The 14,144-nt window shown below is 39.6% G+C and overlaps 1 protein-coding gene across 3 annotated transcripts in view; it reads left to right on the top strand.

Annotated features, from left to right (window-relative positions):
• The window catches only part of MGAT4A (alpha-1,3-mannosyl-glycoprotein 4-beta-N-acetylglucosaminyltransferase A), a 76,555-nt gene that overhangs the window by 45,529 nt on the left and 16,882 nt on the right, over window positions 1-14,144 (top strand). For all 3 annotated transcript variants that reach the window (XM_040546311.1, XM_040546398.1, XM_040546225.1), the window contains exons 9-12: window positions 1,330-1,444; window positions 9,691-9,821; window positions 10,451-10,558; window positions 10,951-11,144. In XM_040546311.1, the coding sequence (XP_040402245.1) occupies window positions 1,330-1,444; window positions 9,691-9,821; window positions 10,451-10,558; window positions 10,951-11,144 (548 nt within the window). The remainder of the gene's footprint in view (window positions 1-1,329; window positions 1,445-9,690; window positions 9,822-10,450; window positions 10,559-10,950; window positions 11,145-14,144) is intronic.

The raw sequence follows: 14,144 nt of genomic DNA, 5'->3' as shown, positions 1-14,144 counted from the left end.
GTCTGAGGAAGTAATCTGTGGAGGACACTGTCTCTGAAGTAGAAAGCTATTTGTCATACATGGTTGATTTTATCTTAAGAAGCTTAGCAAAAAAGGTGAAGGAATGTAGACAGCTTAACTACTGTTTTCTCCCTTGTCCCCCAAATGAGGTACAACTGAGTCTCCTAGGCAGAAAACACCAGCATAGTTTTGAGTGGAAATTAAGCTAAAATCTATTCTTCTTTCTCTTGAAAGCAGGTGCAGTGTCACTTTAATATAACTCTGTGGTGTATAGATATATTTTGAATGTGTTGCTAGACTTGTTTTCTTTTTTCTTTCATTTTTTAAAAGAGGTTTTCAAGAACACAGTTAAGCAATTACTCTTAAGTTTAATGTAGTTCAGAATTGTTCCTGTCATGCCTTCCTGCTTTGAAGTAGAAGCCTTACCTATAGGTGTATGGCAGATCTAATGGGTAGCTGTGCTTATGATCTTTATTTAGATTTTGGGACTGTTTCCTCTGGGTGTAACGCCCCACTCATCTAGTTTTTACAAAGCAAGCTATGCTGTCTGCTCTTTGAAAGCTGTTGGAGACTGATTTTTCCTGGAAGCTGTGCAGCCAGTGATATATTGACAGCCTGTTTGAAACTAGGCAGTCACACAAATGTTAGTGCCAGCACAAGGGGGAGAGCATGAATGTTCTGAGAGATAGGACAGGAGGAGCAGCATCCTTAAAGCAGCAGCCTTCACTTAGTGTGAATTAAAAGGATTGTAGTACAGCATCCTGGGAATTGCACTGTCTGGACTAGATTGGACTACACACCTGTTCTTCTCTTTGGCAACTAAAGTAGAAAATGGGGAAATGAATCCTGGCTCTGTAGGTAACGTGTCTCTTAGCTTCTAAGAGGAGAAATTATTTTAGTAGTAGTAGGGAAGTGAGTAAACTGAGTCACATTTTCATACAAATAGTACAGAAGTTCTAGTTTTTCTCCACATAATGTCCTGATGATGTCACTTAGTCCAAAATTATTTCATGGATGATTCTTCTTTGAAGAAAGAAGCTAGAAAAACAATGTGATTTTACTACCTAGTTTACATCTCCATTATGCTGAGATATATTCATAGATTCTTATTACAGTAAGATTCTGGATTAATTCTTCACAAACAGACAAACTGTGATCCCTATAATAGTTATTCTTGTCTGTAGAGTTTAGGCTTTATAGCAGTGCTTGCACTAGAAATACATGGATATGGGTTAGCAATATATTGTAAATCAATATTTCCTATGTGTACTTTTCCTATTGCTTTGGTGTTATTTTATTTATAGTGATATCATTGCTACCTTCCTCTAGCTTGAAGACGACATCGTTGTCAAGCAGAATTATTTCAGCACAATAAAAAATTTTGCGCTTCAGCTTGCTTCTGAAGATTGGATGATTCTAGAATTTTCTCAGCTGGGTTTCATTGGTAAGAAAATGTTCATTTCAATAGTTTGAAAGAACACATTCATCCTTAGACGCTGTGATTAATAGACTTCGAAGCTATCTTCTTTGTACTGGAAATAGACCAAGAATTAGAAATTCATTGGCTTTTTTAGGAACTCTGTGGTTTAACTCATGTTTGCTTTTGTTAGGTTTTTCATCTATTTTTGTATAGCAGTTAAATTCAAACTGTTGGAAATGAAGACATTTTTATAACCAAAAGTTGGTTTATTTATAAGAATATTAACAGTTCAACTGCAAGGAATTACTTATTTTAAATTTGACTGCAGTTAAAATAGAAATGTCATTAAAACGAAATGACTGTGAAGTAAAAGGAAAGAAGCGTAAAAATTAACTCCACCTAAAACAGTCTCACTGGTGTTTATGACAAGAGTTCCGAAAAGAACCAACAGGTATCAGTTTGTCTTGGTTGCTGAGCCTGTTCTATCTTCATCATTCTGCTCCATCCAGAAGTTAGGACAGTCCTCTCCTTAGAGTTAGGTATAGTCTGCCTGTCATTTGCAATCAACAACAGTGAGAGAAGCTAACATAGCATCTGGGGCTCTCATGCATTGACTACCAGGGGACTGATGAAATTACTTCATGAGTATTTGTTCTGTCTTACACTCATACATTTTTACAGAGATACTAGTCTTAACAGAAAAACAATGAAAGAAGTTTTGAAGGGATTTTACACATTGAAAAGGTATTTTGTTATTGCAGTGATGTGTCCTGAACTAATGAAAAGCACCAAGTTGGAGATACATGAGGAAAAATTAAACTAAATCAGGCTGGGGAGGTTCCTATACTATCCTTTCTAGAGCTCAGCAACAGATGTGTTGCTGAGGCAGTAGTTTCCTGATATTCAGCATTTCAGAGACTGATAGATTTGAAAGGAAACCGGCAGTTATCTCCTAACATACTGCTAGGTTACAAAATTGTGCTTTGTATGTTTGCCTGCCAGTCTCATCTATGATGAAGAGCAAGAGAGGAAATGGGCAGAGGGAGGTCTCCTGATCTCCTTTCTGGCTACCCACATAACCAATCTGCTTGGTTGCCTTGGGCTACCAGCAGAGAACGATTTCAGCTGCAACATATGTAACTGGTATCTTTGCCTCAGCGTTGGAGAGAGAAACAGGAAATGGAGCTGCCTATCATGGAGAAATAAGCATTTAAATAATTTACTGGAGCTTTTGCCTTAAATAGACTTGTCTCTTTTGCTAGGGGACCAATTTGCAACTCTTGGCTCTTTGTGGTTCTTGTGGCTGGAGAAATTGCTTGAATAATGGCATCTGATTAAGCTTTATTTCTACTTTTTTTTAATTGTGGACTTAGATGGGGTTAGAGTTTTAACTCCTGTCCTAATCGCACTTTGAATGTAAATTCTGTGTGAAGTTTCTAGGCTGTAGAAGCAACTTACCTCCATTCTGCATTTGCTTAATTAGCGCAGTACAGATGGAATAGTAGAGTGCGACACTTGCAACTTGCATTTTTATAATACTGAGATATCAAAATGGGCATAAAACCAACAGTTTAGGGCAAGCACTGTCTAGCGCCTACAAATATATTTCAGAAAGCTTATTTTTGTATTTTGCCTTTCACGTCCCTATGTTCTCAGCCCTGCTATAGAGGGGACAGTCTAAGCCAGAAGGATTAGTTAGATGGTTCTCTTTAATACTGAGATTTGGCTTAATCATATGCAAAGCTGTATAAAAATATTTGAAAGGTGGTTGTTGTTGTTGTTCCTGTATTGTCTACATGCTGATTGTTTGCAGTGTAGGCTCTAAAGATAGTTGTGATTACATGTATTTGTTATCTCCTTTGGCTGGGCATCCCTGTTATGGTCCTTGTATCATATTTGCTTGCCTGGTATCTAATTAGATCCTATCAGTAGATTTTCAGATGCATTTAGCTACAGTTGCACATCTTAATGTTGTTTTTTACCTAGAAAATTATTTTTTTTCCACTGAATTTATCTACTTATCCTGTTTTTAAGTTTTGAGAGAAGGATTAGCATTCATGAAAGGGATTAATAGTTCTGGCTTGGAGACACATTGGTGTACTGTAACTATATCCTGCATAGAAGTTTTATGCAAGTAATATAGATTTGTCTTGTCTCTACTATTGCTTTATGGATCTTGATGCAGACTGATAGTATGATAATTTGGTAATGCAGATAGCTAGGGAGAAGAGCAAGAGTAGTTGCTTGCAATTTGGGATGATTTTTACGTGCAGATATCTGAGAGAGAAAGTAGAGTGCTGAATTGCTAGTGATTCAGAAGTAGTAACTTGAAAAGAGGTATGACTGATTCATTGTAAGCTATTGCAAGCCTTGATCAGCTTGCAAATTCTGCTAGGAAAGTGTTTTTTGTCATAGTGTATTTCTGAACTGAAAATCTAGCTTACGCAAGTAGTACATGAGGAAGTGGCAAATGCAACTGTTTAGGCTGACAGCAGAATTACAGAATTCTGTCACCTCTGCCATAGAGCAGAAGTTGCTTTCTTTGATTTTTTTTTAATTTTTTTTTTAGATTTTATTTTTTGATACTGAAAGCATAACCCTAAGTGCTGTCAAGGGTCTAATAAATAATGTGTGAGATGTTTGCTGTTTCCCTGGGAAGCTCTGTGGAAGGAGGTGTATCTTTTGGATTCTGGGCTGCGCTGCAGTCCCTGGCATAACACAGTAAAGTCCTGCCAGACTTTTATGAGAAACACCGATTTGTCTTCCAGCTGCTTGTGAGCTGAAGTGCTTTCCTGGGGATCTGCAATACCTTGTCCTGTTGCTATAATGTCAACTGTCAATTTTTTAATGGAGCAGTCAGAGATAAGCCTCTTGGTTGAATTTTGCAGTTCCTCTGGATCTTATTTTATCCTGATGTTTTAAGGCCTGTTCTGATTTTTTTTTAAGTTGTTCTGATTACAGTTTTGCTCAAGTTGTTCATATAAGTGGAAGTTTGGGAAAGAATAGATCAAGTCAAATATCTGAGATATAAATAACTCTAAAGACATTCTGGTTCTAAGGCCGGTAATTTGCATATCATAAACAGGGAAAACATTGAAAGGCTTGAACTATAGTTAGAAAATATGTGCTCACAGGTATAAAGTTATCATTGTTGTAGGCTGAATACATGCATCATAGCGCTTATACAGAAGAATGCAAATGAATGAATGCAAATGAATCTTTGCAGTTTAGAGAACTGTAGAAAAAGTTTGTTTTTTTTTTATTTTGCATGTGTCTTAAACTTGCCAACAGAGTGCTGTGAGAAGGTCAGAACAGTTCACTAGGGATAGCATTTAAATGCACTGAAAATGAGATGAAAGCCTTGGAAGGGCACAATAAATAGCAAAAAAATGTTCCACAATATTTTTTTCAGCCCTAGCACTCACTTTTGTCTATGTAAATAAAACAAAAGTGAGAAAAGAAGAGAGAATTTCTTCCACATCTTGTAAACCTCTAGGGATTTATGGAGCATCATCTTACCTTTGAGTCTAATTCTTTTGTGTTTTGAAGTTTCCTTGCAAGTGTAGCTTGTGTGCACCCAGAATCTGAAACCTCTGAAGTTTTGTCAGCAGTGTCTCCCTGATGCCTGTCTGTTCCCAGGCACTTTAACAAGTGCATGAATGTGGTGCAAGGCTAGCCATTGCTTCAATTCTTTCATTTCCTCTTTGGTTTGAGGCAGTACATGTAGACTCTTATTTTTGCTTAGGTCTCTGGCTTAATGATTTTTGACTGCATATTAGGGATGGCCAATGGGCAACCTGCAGGCTGGATTTGGATGGCATCTGAATGACTTGATGGCTCACAGCTCTGTGGGAGGTCACAGGACTGTGGGGCTCAGGCAAATGCTGCTGCTTGTTCTCAGGCCATGGCTATGCCCCAGGGGAGTCAGGCTGCCGACACCCTCACTAAAGAGAGGCTAGGCAAGGGCTTGGCTGGTTTGGATTCAGAGGGGCTGGGCTGTTCAATGTACTGGGCTGCTTACATCGCAAAGAGTAGCTATGGATGGTCAGGGGTCCAGAGCTTTGAAGAACTGTTTTGCTGCAGGCTTCCCTGCGGAGGCCTGTTCTTGGGCTGCTGTAGGAAGGGTGTTCTGGGGCAGCGATCCATGGTAGTGTGCAGCTGACAGAAATGACTGATGGGTGGATGTTGTGTCGTACTGAAGGGCGAGGAGCTGGGGGAAAGCTGTGCCAAGTTGTGTGTGAAAGGTGGTGACAGCATTTCAGCAAGCAGCGTGTATGTGTCTGTCCTTGGTTAGAGGCAGTGTTAGTCAAGGTAGGTGTCTCAGGCTTGAGGAGCAGAGTGTTGCCTGTCAGTCTTTGCTCCAGTGCTCATTGTGAACTACCATGGGAAGGCTTTGCCTGCACTATTGAACCCTTCCACAAGCTGGGGAGTGTAACACAGAGAGGCCAGCTGGGTCTGAAGGTCCTGGTGCAGGAGGTACAGCCAGCTGATGCTTACCTAGCATCTTTTGACTAGTTGCAGTTGAAAGTGTCAGGCTGTGTTTTTTTGTTTGGTTTGTTGGTTTTATTTCCCTGGTCTGTTCTGTAACATCACCATATTACCTGGAGTCTTCCCTGAGTCAGGGATGACTGACTGCAATGTTGACAGTAGCATGCCAATGCCAGCTTAGAGGAGAGTGCCTCTGGACCTATGCCAGTTTGCCATATGGAAGTAAATATATATATGTATATAGTTAATATATCCTGTTTCTCTTTTAGATGAAATTAGGATAATTTAAATTAGGGAGAAAGAGTATGTTCCTACTCTTCCCTTCAGTCTTGTTCTCTGCTTATTTAATTGTAGGTAAGGATCCTTTACCTTAACATTCAGGTTTTAAGTGGCATGTTCTGTGAGTGTCTTTTCACCACAGATGACAACTGAAGACTACAATCTTTGTACTCTTCAGAAGATGAGGTAATCAAAGGAAGATGTGGTGCTATGCTGTGTCCTTGAGTAGAGAAAGAAAAGGATTCCAGAGCAGCTTGAGTACATATAGCTCCTGGAGGAGGATAAACTGTTTCTTCAGTCAGTCAGCTTCCACTGGGAACAATAGTGTGAGGATGTTTTTGTCTTCTGGTCGTGTGGTATTGTGCATCTCTGTCACCACATGGAAAGGTCCATTTCCTGTGGAAGCAGGTGTGACTGACAGACTGCCTCGACAGGTGTCATCCAGAAATGACGGTTTCAGTCTCACAAACACTTGATGAGCCCCTCCATTTTTCAGCTGATCTTTGATTAGGGTTTCTTGTATTTTTCCCTTCTCCTGTGCTGTGTTGTTGAAAGCAGTAGGCAGAGATGAATCATCAGGAAAATTGGGAGCCCGTTTAGCTGGAAGTGTGACAAGCTGAATGAGCTGTTATTCCACATGAATATTTTACACAATATTGTACAAATCATTTGATTGTTTCCTACACAATTTTAAATATTTACTTTTACAAATAATGTTAAACAATATGACAACAATATAAGTATGCAAATAGTAACGATATACTAATAAAAACCATGACATCTTTCTTATGTCTCTAAACAAGAAAGCTCTGCAGTAGTCCTTTGTTTAGTGGGAGTTGTCCCTTGTTTAGTGGAGCCTCAACTTAGTCACACACAGTATTTTCAAGTGGAGATGTCTATTTGAGGACCTCATTGCAGCAGGCACTAACAAGTAGTGTCAATGTTTTTGCAGTAAAAAAAGCAAAATTTAAGGTTTGTGTAAGGGACAACTTCCTGATTTAGCAATGTCAGGTCAGTTAATGTATGTTACCACACTTCCTTCTCCACCCAGCTGCATGAATGGTCTCCTTTATGATCATAACATCATTCCAAAGGATGAAATAATTGGGGCTTATGTCAGATGCAGCTTCCATATTGCACTGTGTCATGATATAGTGTTTTTTTTATTTTTATTATTTTTGAAAAAGATCTAAAATTAGTGGTTGGTGGTCCATCTCTGCTTTTTGTACCTTCAAAAGCTGAACTTGTGTGACTGGACAGATAACACTTGCAACAGCTCCATGTCTCGGATGCTTGAAATTTACAACATGGAGAATAATAGACGTACATCCGTAACGTTTCTTCCTCTATTTTTGCAGACTGAAAATATCTGTTCTTAACAAGACTGTGTTGTAGTACACGCTGAATATTTTAGTGGCATCCAGATACATTGCAATGAGTTCTTGTTTGAATAGTTGTTCTGTTTTATTTAGTTTTGCATAGCTGACAGCTATGGAAGCAAGGACAGCCTGGGAGCAATACAGAGAAATTGTCTGAGCAGCAAGGGGTCAGGTTAGGAAAGCTAAAGCCCTGATATAATTAAATCTGGCTATGGACATGAAGGGCAACAAGACTTCTGTAAGTACATCAGTGATAAAACAAAGACTAGGGAAAATCTGTGCCCTCTCCAGAAGGAAATGAGAGACCTGGTTACCTGGGATATGGAAAAGGCTGAGGTACTCAACAACCTTTTTTCCTCAGTATTCATTGGCAAGTCCTCTAGCCACACCGCCCAAGTTACAGAAGGCAAAGGCAGGGACTGGGAGAATGTAGGATAGTCTCCTACCCGCTGTAGGAGACAATTGGGTCTGAGACCATCTAAGGAACCTGAAGGTGCACAAATCCATGGGCCCTGAGGAAACCGGTGGATGAAGTTGTCAAGCCCCAGTCCATCATATCTGAGAAATCATGGCAGTCTGGTGAAGTTCCCACTGACTGGAAGAGGGGAAACAACCCCCATTTTTAAAGAGGGAAAAAAAGGAAGACCTGAGGAACTACAAGCTAGTCAGTCTCACCTCTGTGCCTGGCAAGATCATGCAGCAGATCCTCCTAGCATCTATGCTAAGGCACATGGAAAATAAGGAGGTGATTGGTGACAGCCAACATGGCTTCACTAAAGGCAAGTCATGCCTGAGAACTTTGGCCTTCTACAATGGGGTCACAATATTATTGGATAAGTGAAGAGCAACTGACATCATCTACTGGACTTGTGCAAAACATTTGTCCCCCATGATATCCTTGTCTCTAAGTTGGAGAGACATGGATTTGACAGATGGGCCACTGAGTGGATAAGGAATTGGCTGGATGATCACATTCAAGGAATTGTAGTCAATGGTTCAATGTCCAGGTGGAGACCAGTTGATAAGTGGTGTTCCTCAGGGGCTGGTATTGGAACCAGCGCTATTTGACATCCTTGTTGGTGACGTGGACAGTGGGATTGAGTGCACCCTCAGCAAGTTTGCTGATGACACCAAGCTGTGTGGTGCGGTCAACACGCTGGAGGGAAGGGATGCCATCCAGAGGGACCTGGACAGGCTTGAGAAGTGGGCACCTGCAAACCTTGTGCAGTTCAATAAGGCTAAGTGCAAGGTCCTGCACCTGGATCACAGCAATCCCGAGCATAAATACAGGCCAAGCAGAGAATAAATTGAGAGCAGCCCTGAGGAGAAGGACTTGGGAGTACTGGGGGATAAAAAAAAAATCAACATGAGCTAGCAATGTTCACTTGCAGCCCAGTAAGCTAACCGTGAGGGAGATGATTCTCCCCCTCTGCTCTTCTCTCAGACCTGACCTGGAGTGCTGTGTTCAGCTCTAGGGCCCCCAGCATAACAAGGACATGGAACAATTAAGAGCAGGTCCAGAGGAGGGCCATGAGGATAATGAGGGCCTGGAGCACCTCTCCTATGAAGACAGGCTGAGCGAGTTGGGGTTGTTCAGCCAGGAGAAGAGAAGCTTCTGGGGAGACCTTAAAGGGGCCTGAAAGTACCTAAAAGGGGGCCTACAGGAAAGCTGGGGAGGGACTCTTTGTCAGGGAGTGTGGCTACAGGACAAAGGGTAATGGATTTAAACTAAGAGGGTAGATTTTGACTAGATATTCAGAAGAAATTTTTCACTCAGAGGGTGGTGAGGCTCTGGAACAGGTTGCCCAGAGAAGCTGTGGATGCCCCATCCCTAGAGGTGTTCAAGCCCAGGCTGGATGGGGTTTTGAGCGACCTGGCCTAGTGGGAGGTGTCGCTTGCCCATGGGGGGTGGGTTGGAACTACATGATCTTTATGGTCCCTTCCAACTCAAACCATCCTGTGATTCTCTAAAAAATACAGAGTTTTTAATAACATTGAGATTTCAAGTTGTTCATCACTAACATACTTTGTGATGGCACATACTTATCCATTATCTCAGTGATTTCAAAATACAACGTTATCTTTAATCTAAAGTAACTCCAGTTATTTTTAATGTCATTGCAGGTAAAATGTTCCAGTCTCCAGATATCACTCTTATTGTAGAGTTCATATTTATGTTTTATAAGGAGAAACCGATTGATTGGCTTCTGGACCATATCCTCTGGGTGAAAGTGTGCAACCCTGAGAAGGATGCCGTAAGTTTGATTTATTAAGAAGCTTCTGAAATGTTTTCATGTTAGTGAACAAGTTGAGTTTGGTGAATTGAAGGCTAGCATACTGTGTATCCTGAAAGAATCTCTCTTCCTATCACAATTTTAATCTCAAATAAACCTTCAGAGACAGTTTTCAGAAGCATTATAATTGTTGTTTCAGATTTCAGAGATGGATGCGGTAGCTGGTGAAAGAAAAAGTCTGGTTAGTTTCTGTATGTAACACTCCTAAAATAAATTCATTCTTGTAACCCCTGCTGAGGCTCTGCAGAATACTACTACTTGGATAACAGTCATAGAGAAGGTTCCAAATGGCGATAAAATAGAATTTTTGTCCTTCATTCCTCAAGTAGTAGCTCCCTTGCTGAAAGACTGAATAAATGAGTCCTGTGCAAGAAGGAAGAGATGTAAATTTCTCCTTTATTAACTAGTATTATATTTGCACAGCAGTCTTGCTTGATTTCTGGAACAAAACCAAGAAGAATTCAATAAATAAGCCTAGGTTCTTGTTGAGTCTTTTTGGTTCATGTAACATCACATACTTTCAGTAAAAACTCAGCAACCTTTTGTTGAATTTACTAATGTGTTTTTAATCCCTCCACTCTTCATTTCAGAAACATTGTGACCGACAGAAATCAAACCTACGAATACGGTTCAGGCCTTCTCTTTTCCAGCATGTTGGCCTTCACTCCTCCCTGGCAGGGAAGATCCAGAAACTTACAGTTAGTAGCTAAACTTTTCTTTCCTTCCTAGAACAGGCTGATTCAATGAACAATTTTTTTAGCCTTTGAGAAAGCAGACATTTTCTTGGTTAGCATTTTGAATTGTGTTGTAGCAGTTGGAATGAAATCTGATTTAAACTGGTTACTATCAAGTATAAGAACTACCAATCTTAGCTTATTTTTGTGAATATCTGTTAGTGAATATTTTTATTTTTTACTTGATGGCATGTTCATCTTATACTTAGATTACAAGATCTGATATATTCAAAAATGAGTAATGCATTTATTTTCCCATTTTTTTCCAAGTGTTTATTTTAAGTGTAACTACTTGAGAAAAACAGTAAAAAAAAAAAATAAAAATCTGACCAGCATAATGTTTGTCTTTCAATTAGGATAAAGACTTCCTGAAACCATTGCTGCATAAAATCCACGTGAATCCACCTGCAGAGGTTTCCACATCTTTAAAAGTCTACCAAGGGCATACACTAGAAAAAACCTATGTAGGGGAAGATTTTTTCTGGGCTGTCACACCGGTTGCTGGGGACTATATTCTATTTAAATTTGACAAGCCTGTCAATGTAGAAAGGTTAGTAATTATTTGTCTTTGGTCTCATATCTAAAGCTGCTTGCTTGCCAAGAATGCTTGAAGGTAGAATTTGAGGCTGTCATAATAAACTAAAGTGAAATCATCTGGGGTATTTGAAATCTAGCTGAAACTGTGATCATCAGAGTCTTTTCCTCCAATTCTTTTGCTGCTTTAAATGTTGTCTTCCTCTTTACTTTTAATTTTATCTGGAGCTTTTTTGATAAACGCAATTCAAACCCAGTGTTTCTCTGGCAGGTCATAAGGGAATTCAAAAGAAGTCAATTTGATTCTATTTGTGTTTGGTTGGTCTGCTTCTAATTACAATTACAACTGTGCAACATGGTGTGTGCTCCAGAATGTTGTGCCCTGCAGGCTCAGTCCATTGATTGTCCAGACCAGCAGTCTTGCTGGAGCATGTCACAATGTCCCTGTACCTGAAAGTTGGGAACTGTGAAGGGTAGCATTAATTTATTTTGTTAGATTTTGCTTTAGGGCTTGAGAAAAAACACCATGCTAAGACTCCAAGTTGACCTATTTAAAAATCAAAAAATAAAAAGACTTGAAATAAAAGTATCTGTGATTTGTTAGCGGACTAAAAGTGACTTTTCTGTTGGATTTACTGAGACTTGTTTGCTGTTTTGGTTTTTACTGTCTTGCCAACAGAATAGTCCTAGACATACAAAATAAATTGTTTATTTAGTGTCTGTTTAAGTGTTGCTGTGTTAGTAGATTTCTTTTTCCTTTCTTCACATACTTTACATGTGTTTTTAAGGTCAATACCTATAGTCTGGTAGAGCAAAGTTTCTTTGGCTCGATTGACTGGATACTTTTCTTATGAAGGAGCCCTTTCTGCAGTTCTGAACTGAATCCAATTAGTCAACTTCTGTGCATGGGTACATAATCAAAGACTAAGTCTTCACCTTGGCTTAGCACAACAGTGAGGATCAGTAGTTTCCTTGTTCTATGTTGTACCAAACTAGTTCAAGTTTGCTGTGTGACATGTCAAATTACTCTCCCAGTTGATTGCTGTGCTTTAAAAGACTTTCTTGGATAGCTTTCACAACAAGATGTATGTGTTGAGAAATATGACTGCCATACCTCCTTGGATTAAAGGCAGAATCTTTTTTATCCTGTGCCAGTAGTATAAAAAACCTACATATATTTCAAATCAAGTGTATGAATTCATTGATTCTTTTTTGATCAAGTTTTTCTCTTCAAAGTTACGCCGTGAATGTTGTCCTTTCTTTTTAAATAATTTTTTTAAGAATAATATGCCTCTACTATATGAATAGGGTAACTGTAACCAACAAATATTGATCTTAGGTGGATTGTTTTTTTTATTAGGATGAGTCACGTGCACAATGGCAATTCTGGAAAGCATTGCTAGCAAGTGTCTTAGGTCAGCCCTGTAATTCAAAAGTCAGCATGTGTAGGTCTGAAGAAAATATATATTTTTGTATGTCCTACTTTAATGGTGAGGGAATTGGGGGAACAAGTAAATACTAATTACCTATGCAAAAAAGCTGGTGAGGGGTCTGGAGAACAAGTCCTACGAGGAGCGGCTGAGGGAGCTGGGGTTGTTCAGCCTGGAAAAGAGGAAGCTCAGGGGCGACCTTATCGCACTCTTACAGGTACCTTAAAGGAGGCTGTAGCGAGGTAGGGGTTGGTCTGTTCTCCCACGTGCCCAGTGACAGGACGAGGGGGAATGGGCTAAAGTTGCGCCAGGGAGGTTTAGGTTGGATATTAGGAAAAGAACTTCTTTACTGAAAGGGTTGTTAGGCATTGGAATGGGCTGCCCAGGGAAGTGGTTGAGTCACCATCCCTGGAGGTCTTTAAAAGACGTTTAGATGTAGAGCTTAGCGATATGGTTTAGTGGAGGACTTGTTAGTGTTAGGTCAGAGGTTGGACTAATTGATCTTGGAGGTCTCTTCCAACCTAGACGATTCTGTGAAAATGTGGGAAGACGGTGTTCATTATTATGCTTTGAAAAATTGTAGCTAGGGCTAAGGTAGTTGTGTCTACCTCATGTGTTAAGAACAGTCTCAGCAATAGAGGATTATACTATCTTTTTTGGTATTTCTACTTATCGAAGAAAGTCATTCCAGTTTTAGAAAAAAGGGAGCATCTTGGATCCCATTGCTTTCTCAAAGGAAGTCCACTAATTAGAATGTTGTTATGTATTTCGACTTAAAAACTTAGGACTATCATTATCATTTTGAACTATCATTATAGGCCATTTCAATATTTATTGTGATTTGTATTTCTGTTGCCACAGGATCCTCAAAAATACAGTATTTTGCCTTTGTATATGTTGTTGTTGTTATAATTATTTTATTTTCCCTTCCTTTTCCGTCCTATTAAACTGTCTTTCTGTCATGAGCTTTACCTTCTTTTCTGATTTGCTCCCCCATCCCACTGGGGGTGAGTGAGTGAATGGCTGGGTGGTGCTGAGCTGCCTGCTACCTTAAACCACAACAGCATCAGGAAAAGTTGCCCTGTGGGGAGATGTATCTGATTGTGGCAATTAAAAGCAGAAAAGCCCTCTTGTGTTTGTGAACCTACATAACAGGTGCTGTTTGTTTTATGTTGTTGTTTTTAAAGTAATAGAAAAGCTCCTTGAAATCACACCAAATGTTGTCTGCCAAGTCAGTTTGAGGTGCAGCTGCTTAATAGTTCCAGTAATAAATTCTTGGTAAACAAGCTTTCTAATGGAAATATTTACCACAACTGACATAATGAATGGCAGGTCTGTTACGGTGTGACAGAACACCAACTTGTTCCTATAGCTTGTTTTTCCATGCCAAATGTTTTACTGAACTGAATTTAACGTTTCTGTTGAGTATAGCAGTACAGTAATTAGCTTTCATCGAGTCTTTAAATATTTCATTTCTGAGACCTGAGAATATTGTCAGGGATAACAGTGGCAAGGATCTCTTAATAATCTAAAGTGAGATCTGAACTCATGTAGTGGAGCAGAAAATAACATTTGTGGCTATTTTG

The sequence above is a fragment of the Cygnus olor genome, chromosome 1 (genome assembly GCF_009769625.2).
Source record: "Cygnus olor isolate bCygOlo1 chromosome 1, bCygOlo1.pri.v2, whole genome shotgun sequence".
Taxonomy (NCBI): Eukaryota; Metazoa; Chordata; class Aves; order Anseriformes; family Anatidae; genus Cygnus; species Cygnus olor.
This window is presented reverse-complemented; position numbering and strand designations above follow the sequence as displayed.